Genomic DNA, 20,699 nt, shown 5'->3' with positions numbered 1-20,699 from the left:
GTTCATTAACCATATACATTTTCTAGATTTTATTTAATCTTCTTTTTGTTGAAAAGATTTTATTTAATTGAACCAAGCAAATTATTACTAAAATGTAGTGAAGGAAAATATAAGTCCGGACACCTTGATGCAGTAAATTTCTTAGATGTGGAATTTGATACGTATAAGTTATCCAATATCCATTAAGTGATGGTGGGGAGAAATTATTTTTCATGTTCATGTTTATATCTTACATTTTTTACAATGTTGTGATTCTTTAGAATTTCACTTTCCAATAGAATGTGTGGCTTAGGGTACGTGGCTACATGCTATACCTTTAATGAAATGGAAGTTAGATATGGTGTTTGAAGGTTACAAATGAAGAAGAAAAATGGCGACATAAAAACTGGGCAACTACCAGAATAAAAACAACTTTAAAAGCATCCATGCATTATGCTATTTCAGAATTTCTTCTCTTTTTATTTATTTCAATTTCAATAAAAAATTAACCGAGTTAGTCTTTATATTATTATCCGTGCCAGAGGCACGGGCTATACCCTAGTCTATATAATAAAATAGGTGGATGGATGCTGACTGGGACAAACCCTCAGATAAATCTTGGCGTCCGTCCCACATCAGCATTCCTACCCACCCTTGGATTCACCCACGTGATTTGAGGAAATTAACATATCTGGACACACACATCTGTTTCCCAGGAAATTTAGATTCCTAGACCGACACATCTGTTTCCCGCCAGATACATCTCTTCTCACTTTTCTCTATTAAAACAATGGCTTCTCACGTTCGAGAATCTTTTTGCTTGGTTTCTGAGATTTTTCAGTGTTTGGTTTCTCAGATTTTCCAGTGCACTGAGGAAAGGTTAGCTTGCTTCTGTTCATCAATTAAATTGAAATAAAAAATATCTGTTTCAATTTCATTTTAAATCTTCTATGTGAGATGATAGAAATGAATATGTAGTAGCATTAATTTTATCCATCTGTTCATCTTTGCTGCTGTTTTTTTTTTTTGAAATCTTCCATGTGAGATGATAGAAATGAATATGTAGTACGTACCATTGATTTTATCCAATTTCGGGTTTGATTGTGTTTGAGGTTTGTATTTTCTCTAATTTCGGTTATGGTTTATCTTACTGTTGTTGGTTAGACTAGAGTTCATATGTTCACAAAGTGTTTGATAAAATGTCTCAAACACTTTAAAATCCAAGTTATGTTAATTTGCAATCAAGAATGGGAAGATATTCTCATTGTTTGATAAAATGTCTCAATAATTTTTGGTAAAAACTATAGTTACGATGCTAATGGTACTGGAACCATATAGGGTAACTGAAAAATTAATTTAATGTAGCAGTAATTGTTGTAAAAACTTACTGTGTAGGAGACGGATATGCAGAAGATAGTTCCTTGACTTATGATATACGAAACAGTTCGAATCACGTAGTATGTGTACACGAACTCCTTTGATTGATTCCAAGCCAGTAGCCAATGAATGGACACATCTTCTCGGTTCATACCTTCTCATTTCCCATCCTCCATAAAACGATGACTTTCTAAATATTTCAAGCTTCTGAATCGACCTCCTATCTCATCATACTCTATGTCTTCAAGCTTTTTAATCGATCTCCTATCTCATCATTCTTTATGTCTTCAACAATCGAGGTACAATTTCTGAAGTGATTATTTTATTTCCTATAGTGATTATTTTATTGGATTTGGTGACTTATGATTTTTATATTCCTCCATGAAATACGTCATGATGTTGAAATTTTTAGATTCCTCGATGAGTTTACGATTCAACGAAGCATCTTCTCGATTCAGTGGGCATATCTTCTCGGTTGGAATCATACACAGTTTACGATTTGTTTCATCATTTCTGGGTTGGTTGTTCAGGTGTTCAAGTATTCAAGACAAAGGTTAGTATTTTCTCATTGATCATAAGTTTGTTTAATGGCAACTTCATCTTTTATTCTCTTAATTGTTCCCATTTGAATCGTTTTGTTTTATGTTATTGATGATTTTCACCACCTTTGTTATCTTTCCAATCAAAATTTAGTTAGGGTCTGGCTTTGGTAGGTCATAATTTAGGGTCCGTCTGATACGCGAGAAAATGTATGGGTAAGAAAATGGCTTTCTTTCCCATTAGAAAGAAAAGGGATTTCTTACTCAAAGTCAAATTTTAGGCATTTGATAAGAAGGTGAGAAAGAGAGTGTCTTTAGACAAATGTATATTAATTATGTTTTATTTATTAATTGGGTCTTTAACCAATATATAAATGTTAGGCATTTAAGGAGTGCCTTTAGAATTTTAAGGGGGTGTCTTTAGAATTTAAGGGAGTGCCTTTAGAATTTCAATTTATTTATTAATTCAATTTTATTTATTAATTGGACATAGATGAACATAAAGAGTTACAGTAGGAGAGAAATAAGAGAGAAAGTTATGGGAGGAGAGAGTTATGGAAGGAGGGATAGAGTGAGAAATCAACTTTCCCATCTAAAAGGTGTGAAAAAAAATTAGACCATTTGCACATTTTTTTTCTTAGGAAATCGATTTTCTTACCCGAAGTGGCCAACCAAACAGCAGCAAACTGGTTTTCCTGGGAAAACGACTTTCTTACTCACATTTTCAAACGTATCAAACGGACCCTTAGTTATTTTGAGAAGATTGATGGATTAGATAATGACGAATTGATCTATGTGAATGTTTCTTTCAGCAAAAGGTTTTGATTTTAATATAAAAGTGTCATAAATGTGGTTTACCTCTTTATGTGTTTGTGTTTGTGTATGTGTTTGATGCTGCATGTATGTGTTTGATGAAATGTCTTATAGAAAGAATGCATTCACTAGAAGCCCCTTCTCAGTTTTGTGCTTGGTAACTAATAATGTTCAATTTAGCCCCTTCTCAATTTTGGGCTTCGTAACAAACTATATTCAATTTTATGCTTTGAGTCATCATACATAACAGAACCTCACTTCTGTTGAGTGCCAACATGTATGATGTCTCTTTCTCTACTGGAAAGACCAGCAGTTCAGATTTATTTTTTCTGAAAAAATAATTCTCTTAATTTTTTTTTGAACATAAATATAGTCTGGATTGGCCTATTATAGATTAAGATCGCAGTAATGTTCTTTATTTCGTAGTAGAATGCTAGCCGAGAACATAAATGCAAGTAAGAAATTTCTCAACTTACACTATAGATACCAATAAGTCACCAAGCGAGAGTCCCAAGCAACAACAGAAACACAATAGTTAGATCCGAATAGCAAGACATCTAAGAAATGACTTTGTAGTGCTATACTTCACACTCCATGATATATCAAATAATAAGAGGCTCCGTCGAAACATTTGTGGGTAATGAGCACTTAAATGTCTTAAATTTCTAAACCATAACATGGGTTCTATCAGCAGTGAAGGTTAGATATTTAGACTAATACCATTTACCTGCACCTATTCGAGTAACCAAGATAATATAAATTGCCCACATAATACCTTTTGAATTAAACTATGGAGAACTGTCGAAAGATAAGCATCCTTATTCTTAGGTCAAGAATACACTAGCAAGCATGTTCTACGGAATAATCTAACCAGAAGATAACTTCAACTGGCAGGGGAAAAGAAATGATGTATGAATCAAAAGCACTAATCTTATTGAGCAAAATTGTATTTTCTTGATCTGGTTGTTTATTCATATCTTGAATTTCTTGTTATTGTATTACCAATGGTTTATTAATGCAAATGGTATGTAGATGATTGACACATATTGTTTATAAATCAGAAGATGCACCATTTTACAGTCTTTCATGAGCAATGCCTTCGACGAAGTGTTCAAATTGAATATTGAGAATGGATTAGTTTCTTTTCCTGATTTTCTACCTTCGTGTTATATCAAAAGGCTATAAAGAACTGATTTTAAACTTTGCTCCGGACCTTCTATTTCATTTTTGCATTGATTGAATTTTAACGTTTATTTCATTGAATAATATTACTCTGGCTCAAGCCATTGAACATTTTTTCTCATCACTTACATCTTCATAATGTTCTTGTAGGCGAAAACTTTCTTCAGGGCTTTTTAATTAATGTATGGCCGTGAAGAGTAGTTTTTAAGACTTGCCATGTCGAAGATTCAATTTCAAGTTGGATGTATATTTGAGTAAGTCCTTTATATGCTCTCTCCCTCCATCTCTATTTATCTTTGTCGCCAATTTCTCATGTTTTATGCTATAACCTTTTTGAGATCAAGAGTATATTACACCCATCAAATGAGGACTTGAGTTTATGCGCATATGGAAATCTATCCTATCATAAAGATCAAAAGATCACCGATTTCAGTTTCATACAGGTATCTCTAAACAAGTATTTCCTAGCACATCAGTTTTCATTTTAGACTTAGTACGTATGCATCTGTAGTTTTCTGCTCAAAATGAATTTGAAATATGTTGTAACTCAATATCATATCTACCACTCGAATCTTTTTCGTGAAAAATACATTTTTTTTTCTGAATTTTGATTACTGTTTATTTTGCTCACGGAATTTCATCAATCGATCTAAGACCATCAAACGATAAATGAGAAAAACAAATTAGTTTTGATGATGTGAGATTCAACACTTCATGAACTGCTTCTCTACAGTTAGCTGGGGTTAGACTCCAGCTGGAAGCGCTATGACCCGCAGAGTTGGAGCCAACTTCATGAGCCACGACAAACAATCGTTGTCTGTGTAATGTACATGATAAGCATATAATTTCATTTGTTAATTCTTACTGAAAGTTTTATGTATGTTTTCTATGGTGTGATGCCCTTTAAAGTTGTAAAGCTAATGTTGACGAGATTTGATGTAACTAAATAAGCTTATTGATACTAATTGTTATAACTTTTACGAATCTCTGAACAGCAAAATTTTAATTTCAAGGAATGCATACACCGCTATTTGTTCCCATTTGAAGCCACTTAAACAGAGGAAAAGAAAATATGTGATATTTTACGCTTTACCAGATACTGTCGCTTCTATTGTAGTTGCAAGTTGTTACTTAAAATTAGTAAATGGTCATTTTTTATTCATCAGCCTAATGAGTAAGTAGCACCCTGACCTAATTATGTTTTTTAGATTGCTATGCGTTTTCTTATTTTTGGCTCTTTCATTTCACTGGGACTCTTTCAACCTTCTGATTATTACCTAGTTTCTTTCATCTACAGTTAGTGAGTTCTATATCTATCTAAAATCTGTTCTTTTATATGCTGCATCGGTGACGTTCATTCATTTTTTTAGTGGTCTAATTCATAACCGTAACTTGTGGCTTAACAATCTGGTTGTTTCTTTTGGAAGTATAAGTGGAGAAAGAAAAAGGAAATCAGGTTGCGGATGCACAGTCGATACCTCTTTGTTACTAATTTAAGGATTGTGAAGATTGTAAATGATCTCCTGGGTCTAACTGATAAGGAGAACGTTTTAAGCACTCCAAAGAAGACAATGTCAGAAATATGTCGACACATAACGGTACAAACTTGAAGATCAAAAACGGAGAGAATTTATTGGTATAGGAGGTATACTCTTTCATCCGGTTTCACAATATATAATATAGGAGTTGAATCTTATGTTTATCTTTGACAGTGAAGAAAGTCTGTGAAAGTCCAAAATTTCGAATATTGGTTGCTGTATTGGTTCTAGAAAAAAACAAGAAATGAAGAGAAAGAGAAGGTGAATAGGTGATCATGAAGTTTGAACCAACATAACAGTAAAAGTTTTTTTTTCTTCCATGTTGAAGCAAAGAAGAGATCTAGACTCTCAGTTGCATCCAAACCATTTGCAACTGAAGTGCTTACGCTTCAAGTTAAAAAAATTTGTTGCTGCCCCGTTGAATTGGATTGGTGTTTCATATGTTTTTAGGTCTACACAATAATTCATTTGGTCCTACCCTTAAACTGAGAGTTGTATGGCCCTAATATTGTGCAATATATTCATGAATTAGACAAAATAAAGGTTTGGGTTTTGTTAGATGTCTTATTTTCCATTCTGCAATCTTTTGGGAACCTTTTATTTCTTTGTTGATTATTGTTAACATTATGATTATAACCTTACAAAAAGTCAGTATCTTTGTCTCTCTACCTTCTTCCTCTCCATGTGTAGCATAAAAATACATTATATGACCTTTATTGTTGACATGTTTTGAATTTGGAGGAGTTGAATTACTTGGGGATACTTTAGATAATAGTACGGTCTACGAATTTTGCCGTGCCGGAGGCACGGTCTATACTCTAGTCATAATACAAAACATAATATAAAATAACATGTTTATGAACAAAAAATATATGAAATGGATGATACAAAATGTATTTTGTAATAAACAATTTGTGAAATGGTACAAACGCTGAAACATAAGTTTGAAAATAAAAGGCCAAAAAAGTTAAGATGACAAAACATAACCTTGAAGATGAATTAGTACAAATGAAAGCATAAAAAAACAAGAAAACGAAGCTTCAATATTCTCAAGAGCTTCTCATGAGCATTACCAAACCTTAATAAAACATTACCAATCGTTAATGGAGCTTGAAGATGAAGAAGCTTGAAGATGTAGATGATGAATCATTCATGACGTTTTGTTTTTGACTTTTAGGATTCCGGTTGTGCTTTACAATGTAAAGTGTTTTAGAGAGAGAGAGAGTGTAATAATTCGAGTTAAGAGAACGAGCTGGATTGAAGAGATTTTAGGGTTTTGAGGGTTAGGGACGATCAATTTATGAAGAGAGAGAAAGTGAAAAAATACTTTCTACTTTTTGGAATAGAGAGAGAAAGTTAAAAGATATTTTCTAAATTTTAAAGTTAAATGACCGATTTCGTTGTGTTGTAAAATTTTCACGTCCGACTCTCACGAAATTTTAGGCTGAAATTGAGGAAGGATTTGGATGGAACATGTTTCATCTATAAGAAGGTAATAAGGTCCAAAAGAGAAAAGGACTAAAATTCCTTTTTCGGGGAAGATAGGACTCTATTCCCTTTTAGGATTTTATATTGGACCTAAAACCCATGGACCCTTACAAATATACTTTTGGAAAAAAAAAGGTAAGGGAGAAGAAATAGGTGGATAGTTGTGGGGAGAAATTAGGGAATGGATATTCTTTTTATGTAGTATATATACATAAAAAAGACTTTATATCATCCGTTGGATGTGATCTCTGTCAAACTCTCAGCAAAAATGGACGGTCAGACTTATCAAAAATAACCGATTGACCTGTTTTTATATACTATAAGATAAGATTACAAACAAATTTTGTTCCAGATTTTTTTTTTCAAATGTTATTCTTATGCTTTCGTTTTTTTCATATATATATACATATTTATATTCTTATCATATTTTCAGAAATCACTATGCTCTCTCTTTTCTTAACTTCTTTAAGATCGTCAATTGTATTGGTGTTTTTAATGACTCTCATTCTTTAGTCATAAAAATTAAATATATATAAAACCAACTATATTGAAAGTGCAGTCAACAAGATTCACTAGTTAGAAGTAGCTGTTGTGATCGAGAATATCACAATAAAATGTACAAATTACTCATTTGAATGTCACGTCAATACTTTTTAGACAATTTACAATTGTCTATTATAAGAAAATGTGTCCTCACAAAGAAATTTTTCTCATTGGCTATCCCAAGGAATTCCTACAGGTAGGAGCCTCTCGAAACAGGAGCAACTTTTTTATTTTTTGGGTTTTTTAGGGCTTTGAACAAACCCTAAAAATCAATCGACAAAAAATTAATTGGTTGGGGCCTATTAATAAGGATAATGAAGTTCGAAAAATGGATGTGTCGAATCCAAAAAACAAATCAAATGATTTTTGGGAGACGACTTTGATGAAAAATCATAAAATCGAAAAATACATCTCTTCTTACGACCGGTCTTGAACAGCGAATTGTTTGGTTTTCTTTGCTCTAGTCATCTTCACTGGATTATGATGGGTGATGTAAAACATAAATGAAGAAGATGGAGTTGATGAGGAAGGAAGTTGATGAAGATAGAGATTTAGAGTGTATGGTTATGGGCCAGTATCGCTACAGTTGTTTTTCAACAAATGTCAATTGAAGCAACAATTTGAGATGTATTATGACGAAGAACAAAGAACTAAAGAAAGTAATAAATCACACAACACAAGAAATTTACGTAGTTCGATTTATTAAACCTATCCACGGCAAACCATAAGCAATGATTTCCATTATGAATAAATGACAAGTTACAAAAATGTCTCTAGGGTTTCAGTTTGTATAGCTCACTAAGAACCCTAATTCCACCCTCTCACCACCTCTTTTTCTTATTCCCGAAATAGATGAATACCCCTCAGATTTATTTTTTGTTGACGTGAATACCCCTCAGATTGATAACCGCAAAAATAAAACTAGAGCGATCATCAGCAAAACGGATCGGGCCATATTCAAGAAATTTTTTCTTCTGTTGCTGAAGCGAGATGATTATAACTACTTATGTTGCAGAACCTGAATTTTACCGTGCAAAGTTTTTTGTAGTTTATTAAGTTTTTGACAATTCATTTGCAATAGTCTCTGGCTTGGCATGGTTGTCCTCAAGACTGGATACCCTTAGTGTGAAAGAAAGAAAGAAAGAAGACATAATGTAGCTGAAGAACAATAAGAACATGAACAAATAAATCAGCAGAATAATTACAAATTTCAAGTTCGTTAAAACATTTCATAGAAATCAGCAGTTCCAGCAACTTTGGGGAGTGTATACATATCGATCAAATACGTAGATAAAACTCACCTACAAAAAAAATTGCCAGATGACTATTACTAGACGTAAATATAGACATACAACGAAGAAACCCGCTTATGAGTCTGAAAGAAGCTGGTACAGTAATTACTCAAGGAATGGAACGCCCTTTACTTACCCAACCAGAATTTCTCCAAACGAATCGAATTATACAAACGCATGAACATGAATATAGGATGAGTTCTTTTTTCCTCTTATTAGAAATTTGTGAAGTTATAAGCCAATGTGAAGGTAGCAAGATCTTACTTCTGTGTTTTTTCTACCTTGGAACGAATTTTTTGTTCTAATACAGACATCTCGGTCTCCAAACTGAACATTCGGTTAAGAGCGTGCATATTTTCGAGGGTTTCGGATAAAGTTCTAGTATCACTTCCATCACATCTTAGATGTTGCATTGGTCCATGAAGGATTTTGTTCACTATACCACGGCTAAGATCATCGACTGCTCTTCTTGTTTTCTTTGGAATATCATCACCCATTTTCGACAAACATTTTTCTAGCTCTCCAAGCCTAATTCCCTCGACAAGAGCTCGAAGTTTCTTAATGGTAGGAACCGTCTCTAACGAGTCTCTCCATGCTTCAAACTGTTTAGATTCATCGGCTATAATAGTTTGAGCTTCCATTGCTTTTCGATGACGATCCTCCTTATTAGCAGCCACTACTTCCTTGAGATCATCAACATTGTAAACTTTCGCAGTGTCTAGATCTGAAACGCAAGATCCCACGTTTCTAGGGACCGAAATATCGATGAAAAGCCTTGAACCACCTATTTCCTTACCAACCGGAGAAAGCCCCTCGACATGTTCTCTCATGAACAATGGTGTCTCGGACGCTGTGCTGGTGAATACCACGTCGGCTTCAGAAGCACAAGCGAGCATCTCCGTTAGGGGCTTATAGATAATTTCGACATTGTCAAATTCCTCACGGATTATAGCAACTCTCTCCTCGGATCTATTAACGACAACCACTTTAGTGCACCCTTTAGCTACCAAGTGTTTGATTACAAGTTTTCCCATTTTGCCGGCTCCAATCAGTAGCATTCTGGCAGTACCGAAGGAAGATTCCGGAAGCTTCATCAATGCAAGCTCAACAGCAGCTGAGCTAACAGAAACTGCCCCAGCTGCAATGTTGGTTTCGGTTCGAACACGTTTACCAACAGTTATAGCGTGTTTAAATAACGAACTTATGTTTCTCCCAAACCCTCCAACTCCTTGCCCAACTTTGACAACTTGTTTAACTTGTGCAAGAATTTGTCCTTCTCCTAGAACGAGTGAGTCAAGCCCAGCTGATACTTCAAATAAGTGTTGAGTAGCATCATTGTCGCGTAGCAAAAATAGGTGCTGACGGAGCTCTGAAGACGGAATCCCACTTGTCTGCCAAACAAGCATAAAAATGTTTTATATACAAATACTTGTAACAGTGACAAAAAGCAATGACATATATATGTGTTCATATTCGTGGCAACAAAAACTGTCTCAAGTAGTGATTATATATGTGTACATAAACTTGAATCTCATGAAGCGGTAGATGAGGTAATTAGCAAAAACCTCAACAAACGTCAGATGGTCACGCTTATCCAATGTTTAAGTTGATGAATGAATACGATTTAAAATGGATTAGAAACAGTGAAATAGGATGAGGGGTGAGAGTACCTTTGCCATCCACTCAGTAACTTCTCTAATTCCACGATGCCAAGATAAAGCTACCATATATATTTCCATCCTGTTGCAAGTACTAAGAACCGCAGCTTCCTCAATATGATTTAACCCACAAAGTTCCTCAATGGCCCGAGGCCACTCAGCTTCGGGAATGGCAAGTTTTTCACGCATTTCGACTGGTGCCGTGTGAACACTAAGCCCAACAACCACAATGCTACTCTTTTCCTTCGTGTACCCTGATAAAAATTTCACTTTAAGATTAAAATTTATAAAGAACAACCAGCAGGCTTTGGTACGAAAGAATTGAAGTCAAACAAAGAACCGGACAGAAATGGAAGATGAAAAGAACGAAGGAATCTTAGATTTCATTAACGAAATATAAGCAATTGACAACATCGCGAAGTTGATTATTTAGAGAACAAGGGATCAAGACCCTTCACAAGTAGCAACTCAGGAGCAGGCACTGAACTATTACGGCAGAGCAAATCAATCTATGATAGAGGAAATTACATGGTAACACTATATCATATGTTTGAAATACTACTCCTGTCGAAAATAAATTCGACATCCTTCGCGAGAAAAATGGTAACTCATTATAAGGAAGCAGGAGATCACGACAACATCACAACTTCTTGTAGAGCTAACTTAAATTATTTAATCGCTTAGACCATCTTACGAAAATCGTTCATTCTAGAATTTCAGAACCTAACAAAATCAATCTTAAATACTTATTGAAATTTAGCAATCTTGTTTCAACCACAAATTTTAAATAAGCAGTGAGTCGAAAACTTTCGGAATCATAATGATCCAAATGAATATCCTCATTGGATTCATTAACAAGTAAAAAAAATCAAAATGCAACAAAAGAATAGAAAAGGGAATAATTATCCTACTTTCGAAAAATAAGAACCAAAATAACTGGAAAATAAAAAGAAATTAAGAAATGGTCTTACTATCAACAGATGTAGTTTTGAGTAGTTCTAGAGCAGAAACGCTAGAAGCCCTAGAACCATCGTCCTTCTCATCATTAACCAAGACCTCCAAATTACATCTAGGGTTCATAGAAACCTCTCTTTTCATAATTCTTCTCTTAGTACTCCCAATTGGGTAACAAGAAATTCGAAACTGAGAATGAGAACTTTTTGATGAAGTCATACAAATTAAGGACTCCATAGTTTTCACTCCTGCAACAGAGGTAGCAAATCCACTTGCAGATGCCATCATTAAGATAAAATATTCAAAACCCTAACCCTAGAAACTCAAATTAGAGGAGGTTTGGGGGAAATGAAGCTAAATTAAAATATGGGTATTTTGAGTTTTGATGTTTTATTCAAAGGGTTTTGTGGAGAAGTTGGAAAAAGGAAGAGGAGTTGTTGAAAGGTTTGTGGAAGAAGGAGATCAATCAATAATCTAAGTGGGAGAGAGAAGGTTGGATTTTTAAGAATTCTGATTGGCGGGTTGAAAACACAATCTATCCACACTCCCCATTCCCCACTTCAAATTTTGGAGTTTTATGAATAGAGAAAAGGAGATGGGGTGGTGACTTAGTGACAAAGTTTTTTCTTGTTGTCCATCTCCAAACAACATATTTGTTTTTTGTTTTTTTGGTTAAATCTTAATGAGACACTTCTTAAACTAAGACAAAAAAAATACTTGTTTAAGAGAAGCAACAAAATTTATCGAAGTAAACTTCTGGGTGGAAACAAAAATAATTTGTAACATTTTGTTTCCTCTAAACAACACCACCCTTAAGAGCATCTCTGATGCATACCTCACCAAAATCTCCATTAGTTTCTTGTGTCAAGTATCAATTAAAATTCTCATTCTTATGTGACGAAAATAGAGATCTTCATTTTTTGTGTCTCAAATGCAAAACTCTAAACTTGTTTGTTTATTAATGTGGTATAGTTATTTTTATACAGAAATAATTAGTTAATTTGGAAAGGCAAGAAAATTATAAGGCCCAAAATTCAGGTCAAAATATAAATGAAGCCCAACTAGGAATAATAATGCAAAAAAAACCCAAAAGTTGAAATTACAAAACATTTTTGGAAATTTCTGAACAAAACATAGTTTGCTCTCAACAATTTTGTATTTGTTCTCAACAATTTTGTAAATGTATGAACAAATTTGTTTTTGTTCGCACATAATTAAGAACATAATTGTATATGTTATCACAGTTTCAAAAATGTTGGCTACAGTTTCAAAAGTGTTGCCAACAGTTTAAAAATTGGGTTTTTTACATTATTATTTCCGAGTGGGTTTTTTTCGTATTTGGACCCAAATTTTGGGCTTTTCTTACATAGTTTCTTTTGGAAATATAAAGATTTGATTCTATTGGTTCAAATTCAAATATTGATAAGTTGGACAATTAAGATATCTCAGGAGGACCCTTTAGAAATAGAGTATCCTCTTGAGATAACTTTATTTAACTACCTCCATATCATCTTAGAGGTCGAAATTGAGTTTTATATTGGGGGGAGTTTTCAAGAAAAACTCTAAAAATCTTATGTGGCTCTCAAAGCTTCTAAGAGTGAGTGTTGCATTGGAGATGTTGTTACTCTTCAGCTTCTTCTTCCTCCATCTCCCCCCCCCCCCCCCTCCCCCCCCCACACCTTTACCATCAACTCATGCGACACCTCCATCATTAATTTAGAACCCTCATCTAGAAACCAAACAACGTAACCCGACCTTCGTCTAGAAATTAGGGGTTGTGACACATCACATTATAAATTAAACAGAATAAACTCAAACTATCTAATTTTCATGATAATTTTATTCAGAATGAGAAAAACTAGTTGGCTTGCGCATTATGTAACAAAACCAGAGCAAAAATATTATGAATGTTAGAATAGAGTAGACATCAAAATATCAAATACTATTTTGAATTTATTATAATGAAGACCATATGAATTAAATAATCAATGTTTACCTATGTTTATTGCTCATGAGCGTGGATTGAAGGGTGTAACCGGTGTAGTCGCATTGACCACCTCCATCCAAGGGCACCATTTGAATTAAGTCGCGACTTTAGGGCATAAAGAAAAAATTTCGGGGCATAAAGACTTAGTCAATCGAGATTGACTTAGGGGTGTATTTGTTTTTTAGCTTACAAGTTCACTGGATTGAACTCTGCCCAATAATCTTAATCTGCTTCTTTCTTCCCCTCTATCTCCTGCTCATCAGCTCTCTTATCTTTCTCCCTTCCTGTTGATTTTCTCTTTCTCGGTCTCTCTGTCTCACTCTTTGCTGCTTTTTTCCCTCACCATTGCTCTCTCTCCCTCGGTCTCTTTCTCTCTCTCTCTCTCTCTCAGAAAAACAGAGAGGATGCAGAGAAAAAAAAATCGTATATCAAACCCTAATTGGAAAAAGATGTGACTTTTGTCCAATAATTACAGAACCCCATTGCTCAAACTCAATCCAATTTAAATTTGTACATCAAATGGTTTCCAATTAGTCCAACCCACGAAGATCAAACTTCATAACATAAAAAAATTCAACAAATTAGGGTTTTCAGCAACCATACATGTGAACTTACTTGATAAGAACAACAGATTACAAGAGATGTGGTATTCGGTGGGGTGGTGTTGTTTCTTCTCTCTAGGTAAGAAGATGGTGGGGATGGGTTGGGCATTGTTTGTATAAGTTTTAGAGAGAGATGTTGCTTAGAGGATGAGTTGCTTGGAGGGAACTCTATCCAAAGTAAACTAATATGTGGCTAAGTGTGGATGATGGGTGTTCTTTCTAAAAGTGAAAGTTGGTCGAGAGAGAGTGAGAGAGATAGAGAAAAATCAGTGAGAGGGAGAGAGAGGGAGAGAGAAAATAACAGTGAGACAGAAAGAAGCGAGAGAGGGATAGATAGGATGGGATAGTACAGATGAAGATTAGGGGGGGATTCAATCATCTGAATTTTGGGCTAAAAAATAAACCTGTCTGGTGCGTCAATCGTTATTAAATAAATCTTTATGCCCCGGGAACTACTTACATTATACAAGTAATTGAATATTATAACACCTGGATCAACAACTCAATTTTGAATCACTTTCTTATAAACATATAATTATTTATTCAGTTCTACAACCTCGACCGATGACAACCTAGGATCAACAACTCAATTTTTAATCACTTTCTTAAAAACATATAATTATTTATTCAGTTCTTAAAAACATATAATTATTTATTCAGTTCTACAAGTAACTGAATATTATTGAGATATGGAAGATATATTGGATATGGTGACTACTAATATACAAGATATGGAAGATATCGAAAGATACAAAATACATGAGACGGATCGAGATGAAGAGATCCGACGATAAAAGAAGAGACCAAGATATATGAAGATCAGAAGATATATTCATATATTCAAGATATCTCTTATATTGTATTCTTTCCTAAGTTTAGTTAGGAAACTTAGGAAACTAGATAACCCGAATCACTCTATAAATATGAGTTAGGTTACAGAATTTAAATTATCGAGTTATGTCTGACCAATGTAACCGATCAACCCACGTTTGTATGTGGTGAATTATTAATAAAGAGTTATTTCTCCGTGGATGTAGGTCTTGAGTATTGGACCGAACCACGTTAAATTATCGTGTCTTTGTTTCATGTCTTTATCTCCGATATTTATATTATCGTGAATTTAACAAATATTCTAACTACTTCCTTCGTTATGAAAGTTGTTGTTGTTAATCTAAAACCAGATCATGTTCCAATTCCTATAGCCATTGATGAGATGTCAATGAGGAAATCACGAGCACTAGTCACATTTCAAAATGGTGATAGTCTTGTTGGTGAAGAAGCTTCTGGTAACGTCGTCAAGTATCCTGATAAAATTTATTCACAAGTTCGAGATATGATTGGAAAACCTTTTGATTATGTGAAATTTTTTGTTGATTCTTAATATTTACCATCAGGGGTGGAACCAGGAATTTAAGGCTACAAAATCTATCTTGTACCTGTTACTTAAAGTTAGTAAAAGAAATGTAAAGAAGTTCTACAAAATCTATCTTGTACTTGAAGATTATTTGCTACTTACCATATTAAAATCTAAAGTCATATTTAAGTAATTCCCAAAAATAAAATCAAGAAAGTAATACTGGTGAGAATGAAATGTAATTTTTTTCCCATGATATATAATCTTTTACTAAAGTTTCAATTTAAGAGTAGATAAAATCCACCTTAAGATTAAATTATTAACGCTATAACATCAGCAAATCAGTGCCAGCAAGAAGATGAAGTAGCAGAAGTTGGAACTACACAAACCCTCATTAAGGCAGATAAAAATTCGTAAGATGTTCATGAAATTGGTAGATGAAATTTAAAGCACAATATTCTATTCAGTACTTCAATGGGTAGTAAAATTCATAAGATATGCTTCTTCCATATCCTACAAGAAAACCCATGAATAAAATTAGTTTTCTTGGTAAAAAACAAGATCTTCATCAAACTAACAAAACCAAACCCCCAAAACAACTTCGAACTATGATTTCATGATTTGAAACAATGAAAAACAGATTTTATGTAAAATAAAGTTACCAAACTTATGTAAAATATACATGAAGAAATCGATTTGTGTTATTAGATAGGGCTTCCTCCAGTTTCTTGCTCCGATTCTTCCTCTCGTTTCTCTTCAAAGTCGGCCAATTTCCTCAAAAATCTCCCTAGAAAAAATAGTGTATCGAAACTACAAAATTACCCCTAGGTAAGTGAGAAACTTACAAAATTCAGACCGGGCAGCTGCACCGCCTGGTCTCTTAATAGTTCCGCCCTGTTTACCATTTAATTTAGCTGAAGATACTAAAGGAACTGTTGGAATTAGAATAATGATGGTGTTACTGTTTATTCTAGTGAAGATGCAGTTATTAGTGCTCCACCATATTTTGGTGAGACTGAACCTAAGGGTAGCTATTGGAAAAAAATTGTATGAGACGATACTAAAGGAACTGTTGGAATTAGAATAATGATGGTGTTACTGTTTATTCTACTGAAGATGCAGTTAGTTGCGCTCCACCCATATTTTGGTGAGACTGAACCTAAGGGTAGCTATTGGAAAAAAATTGTATCAGACGATAAAAGAAGCTGGTCAGAAACTGGGGGCTAAAAAATTTTATCCAAAAAAAATTAAACTCTCACATTATATGAAGTGCACCTATTAAAATTACGGATTTAGTCCTTAAAATCCAGTCAGGCTTTCTCATCAATCATGTATTAATGCAAGATAACTCAAAATCTTCAACACTTTAAAAGCAAGAGGGAGAGAATAAAAATGGAAAGGATAAGGTAGGCTTGTGATCAGACTCTTCTTGTCTAATTTAGGGTTTGTGATGGAGATTGCTCTCTTGGATTTCAATGCCCCTCTCAACCACTACTTTCAAAATGTGGTCATAATAAGTAACCGTGGAAACAACATCCCTGTTCAAAATTTTAGAGATGAAGGAATTTTGAAGGATTTTTGGTTCTTTATTTTTCCCCAAGAGATATTCTTGATAGAGTTGTATCTTTTTCTTTGTCAGAAAAATATGCTAGTGTGTGACAAGAAGTAGCTTTCATTTTTGAGAATTTTGATGGTAGCACCAAACAACCGGTATCATTTAAATTCTCTCTCAAGCCAAATCAACAATTCAAGATACACTTCCGAAAAATGTGACAAATTATTGACATATTTTATTCTAGTAAACTAATTTATTTTTATTTTTTTTGTTGAAACCTAGTAAAAGGAAATGCATGTACGAACTTTCTATCCAGTGACTAAATCAAGTGGAGGTTTTTTTTTTTTGATGAACAAAGTGGAGGTTATTCAACAAAAAAAAAAAGAAAAAAAAAATCAAGTGGAGGAAGTAAGACAAAAAAAATAGTTAATGTGGTTCCACTCTAACATTAGAAAAAGTACATTAATTCTTATATAATCTAAACTTCGTATAATTAAACCATGACAAAATTTGCTTCATTAACTTGTAATTGTTGCAATCAGACTTACACAAATGCTTTAATAAAAGATTTTTTTCGGGTGACTTGGAGCACATGCATTTTTTAGTTTATCACGTGTAGGCCTAATGTTGATACCATGTTAAGTTTGTGTTCATCCAATTCAATACCAATTAACAACCAGTGGAGGGAATCTAGACATTATGTTCTTGATTAACATTGTTCATCATTTTCCCACATCAAACTACTCTCACGCAAAAAAAAAAAAAATTCAAAGATACCCGTGTTCTAAGTTCCTCATTAGTTTCTCTCATCTTCTCTTCTTTGTTGTTATTATTTTATCATCATTTTCATGTTCTCTTTCTAATCATCATGATTAACTCTTATTTCAAAATAATGTTTTTTAAAAGTAATTTACCTTTTTTACTTTTTATTATAATATAGTGGTTGCCCACAAACATATTTTATGGGTGCTTATGGGACAAGCAAGAGGCGTCATCCCAATTCTCTACACCTAATACCCATACGTGGTGGACTTGGGTTACATGGAAATGGCTATAAATACCATTCTTTCCCTCTTCTGTTTGATACTTGAAAATGGAATAGCTTTGATATAAGTTAAGAAAAGATAATACATATCTCTTGGTGCCCTCACTTTGTATTTTTATTTCATCTATCCTATATATATATCACAATACGTTATCAACACGACGCTCTAACCAACTGAGGAGATTCCATTCACCTCAAAAGACTATCAAAACTGCAGGTAATTCGTAAATTTTCAAGTTCAATATGTCGACTCTAACAAGTGTTGATTTTACAACCCTTGATTTATTGGGGAAAAACTATATTACTTTGAAGCTTGAAATCGAAGCCCATCTAGAAGCCAAACAACTAGAGAAGATAATTTGCGACGGAAATAATGAACCTCTTTACAGACGCTCAGCGACCCTGATTGTGATCCGCCAACATTTGTGTGAAGAACTTAAATCAGAATGTTTAAATAAAAAAGACCCGCTTGTATTATGGAAACGTTTAGAAAAAAGATACGATCATTTAAAAAGAGTTATTTTACCAAAGGTCCAAAATGACTGGATAAACCTGCGGCTGCAGGATTTTAAAACTGTTTCTGAATATAATTCTATATTAGTTAAGATAACTACAAAATTGAGACGTTGTGTATCCCGTTTCTGAAGAACAGATGTTAGAGAAAATATTTTCTACTTTTCATATATCTAACATGAATTTACAAGAGTAGTACAGAAATATGAATTTTATTCAGAAACAGGATTTTAAAACTGTTTCTATATAAGTTAAGATAACTACAAAATTGAGACGTTGTGTATCCCGTTTCTGAAGAAGAGATGTTAGAGAAAATATTTTCTACTTTTCATATATCTAACATGAATTACAGGATTTTAAAACTGTTTCTGAATATAATTTTATATTAGTTAAGATAACTACAAAATTGAGACGTTGTGTATCCCGTTTCTGAAGAACAGATGTTAGAGAAAATATTTTCTACTTTTCATATATCTAACATGAATTTACAAGAGTAGTACAGAAATATGAATTTTAAATGTCATTCTGATTTAATTTCTTGCCTACTTGTTGGGGAACAAAATAAGGAAGTCATTATGAAAAATCAAGAGGCTCATCCAATGGGTTATTCAGGAGTATCTGAAACCTATGTGACATCTTATGGCGAGGTGGTCGTGGCAACGATCACAATAGAAATAATAGAAGTGGTGGCTACCACCCTAGAGGACGTGGTCGTGGTAACGATCACCAAATAGATGCTAGAGATGGTGGCTACCATTCTGGAGGACGCGGACGCGGGAACAATCAAAATTTGAATAACGAAGATGGTGGCTACCACTCTGGTGGACGTGGTTACGACCGTGGTCATCGAGGACATTACAATAACTCGAGTACTAGACCTCATCCATTTAGTCGACAAGACAAAGGAAAAAACATTAAATGAATCATCTGAAATGCAAACTAAGTCATGTTATAGATGTGGCATGACAGGTCATTGGCAACGGACCTGTAAAACTGCAAAACATCTGGTAGATCTTTACCAAGCATCGTTAAAGAAATCAACGACCGGTACATAAAACCAGATGGAGATAGGTGGTTTCTCCTATAGCACTGAATTGGATGTGTCTGATTTTCTAGTTGATGAAGTGGAAATTCATCATACTGAATCACAAACCGAGTTATTTCCCATTGATTACGGCAGTAATCTTGAAATTCCAAAAGATTGTGTCCCAGCAATCGAACGAGATATATACGATGGTAGCTTTGATCATCTATCTTCCGCTGAATTTGATAAACTACTTGATGAAGAATTTGACAAAGTTTTTTATCAAATTTGATGTTTCTCAGAATAGTGTTATATTTGTACATACTGGTGTTTCTTAAATAATTAATGTAATATTATCATGTTCATATACTGTAAATATGTTATAATTATCTTATGTCTTATTTTTGTGTACATGTGTGGATTGCAGAAAGACAATATCGAAAGATGATCATGATATATGTGTGGTGAAATACTAACTCTACCTTTCGAAACAATAAGTATTTTGAGACCTTGAGGTTATACAAGGCTAATGCGATAACAATCGCTGGTTCATCTAATCTCATTGAGGGCTCTGGTAGAGCTACTATAATATTACCGCATGGTACAAAAATAATCATTGATGACGCTTTGTTTTCAACCAAGTCTTTGAAAAAATTATTAAGTTTTAAAGATGATGAGACATGAAAAGGTCCCATTTGAATCTCTTAACTCGGGTCAGTTAGTCCATTTCGAGCAGTTACTCTGATGAATTACTTTTTTTTCTTTCTCAAGTATCTTGACAGGGTCTAGTGTGTAAAACAGGCGAAATCGGGAAAAATTGATGTTAGGGGCATTTTGGTCATTTGGAGGTTATTGTAATCTGGTATATCCAATCTTGATGCTCGGATGAAAGTAGAGTCCAAGATGAACCCAGCGGCAAAAACGAGAGTCAAAACGGAGGTCGGACGAGAAAGTTATGCTAAGTCGAAGTTTGGGTCAAAATCATTTGAGCAAGTCAGGTAAAGGACACGTGGCGTGCACGTAGACGCAGATCTGATGGTGTAGATAAATTGTGGGATACTTTCGGTCACAAGAAGGTGTACTTTGGGATGCCCAGTGGACAACGATCCCCGTGCACACGGGAGCAGTGTAGTACCGTATACCACCGCATACATTTGGGAGATCCAACGTTTGAGTATTATCCCGCGCATAAGTCATCATCGTGGGACTACGTTGTAAGTACTTTGACTCAGCCGCGTTACACACAATCATCTATT

General features: G+C 34.1%; 1 protein-coding gene and 1 long non-coding RNA gene across 2 annotated transcripts; one reads left to right on the top strand and one right to left on the bottom strand.

Annotated features, from left to right (window-relative positions):
* Positions 1 to 719: 719 nt before the first annotated feature.
* On the top strand, positions 720 to 5,234 carry LOC147530954 (uncharacterized). Its single transcript, XR_015227962.1, has 4 exons — positions 720 to 858; positions 1,375 to 1,655; positions 1,769 to 1,909; positions 4,041 to 5,234. It is a non-coding gene; the product is annotated as an uncharacterized LOC147530954 (long non-coding RNA).
* A 3,402-nt stretch (positions 5,235 to 8,636) lies between these two features.
* Positions 8,637 to 12,077, bottom strand: LOC147530953 (glutamyl-tRNA reductase 1, chloroplastic-like). Its single transcript, XM_086647153.1, has 3 exons — positions 11,381 to 12,077; positions 10,422 to 10,663; positions 8,637 to 10,142 (listed from the first exon to the last, which is right to left on the bottom strand). Exons 1-3 carry the CDS (start codon positions 11,649 to 11,651, stop codon positions 9,012 to 9,014), a joined length of 1,644 nt encoding a protein of 547 aa, XP_086503279.1. The 5' UTR covers positions 11,652 to 12,077; the 3' UTR covers positions 8,637 to 9,011.
* Positions 12,078 to 20,699: the final 8,622 nt, after the last annotated feature.

The sequence above is a fragment of the Eschscholzia californica genome, unplaced genomic scaffold (assembly GCF_041429995.1).
Source record: "Eschscholzia californica isolate CP2 unplaced genomic scaffold, dmEscCali1.0.p SCAF_6, whole genome shotgun sequence".
Taxonomy (NCBI): domain Eukaryota; kingdom Viridiplantae; phylum Streptophyta; class Magnoliopsida; order Ranunculales; family Papaveraceae; genus Eschscholzia; species Eschscholzia californica.
The sequence above is the reverse complement of the archived record's forward strand: the minus strand, read 5'-3'. Positions and strand labels throughout refer to the sequence as shown.

Excerpts from the sequence above, each read along its gene's own strand:
- LOC147530953 (XM_086647153.1), bottom strand. The coding sequence starts at position 11,651 with ATGATGGCATCTGCAAGTGGATTTGCTACCTCTGTTGCAGGAGTGAAA. Across the intron at positions 10,664-11,380 it reads CAAAACTACATCTGTTGATA|GGTACACGAAGGAAAAGAGT; the intron begins GTAAGACCATTT and ends AATTTTTATCAG. Across the intron at positions 10,143-10,421 it reads TTACTGAGTGGATGGCAAAG|ACAAGTGGGATTCCGTCTTC; the intron begins GTACTCTCACCC and ends CTTGTTTGGCAG.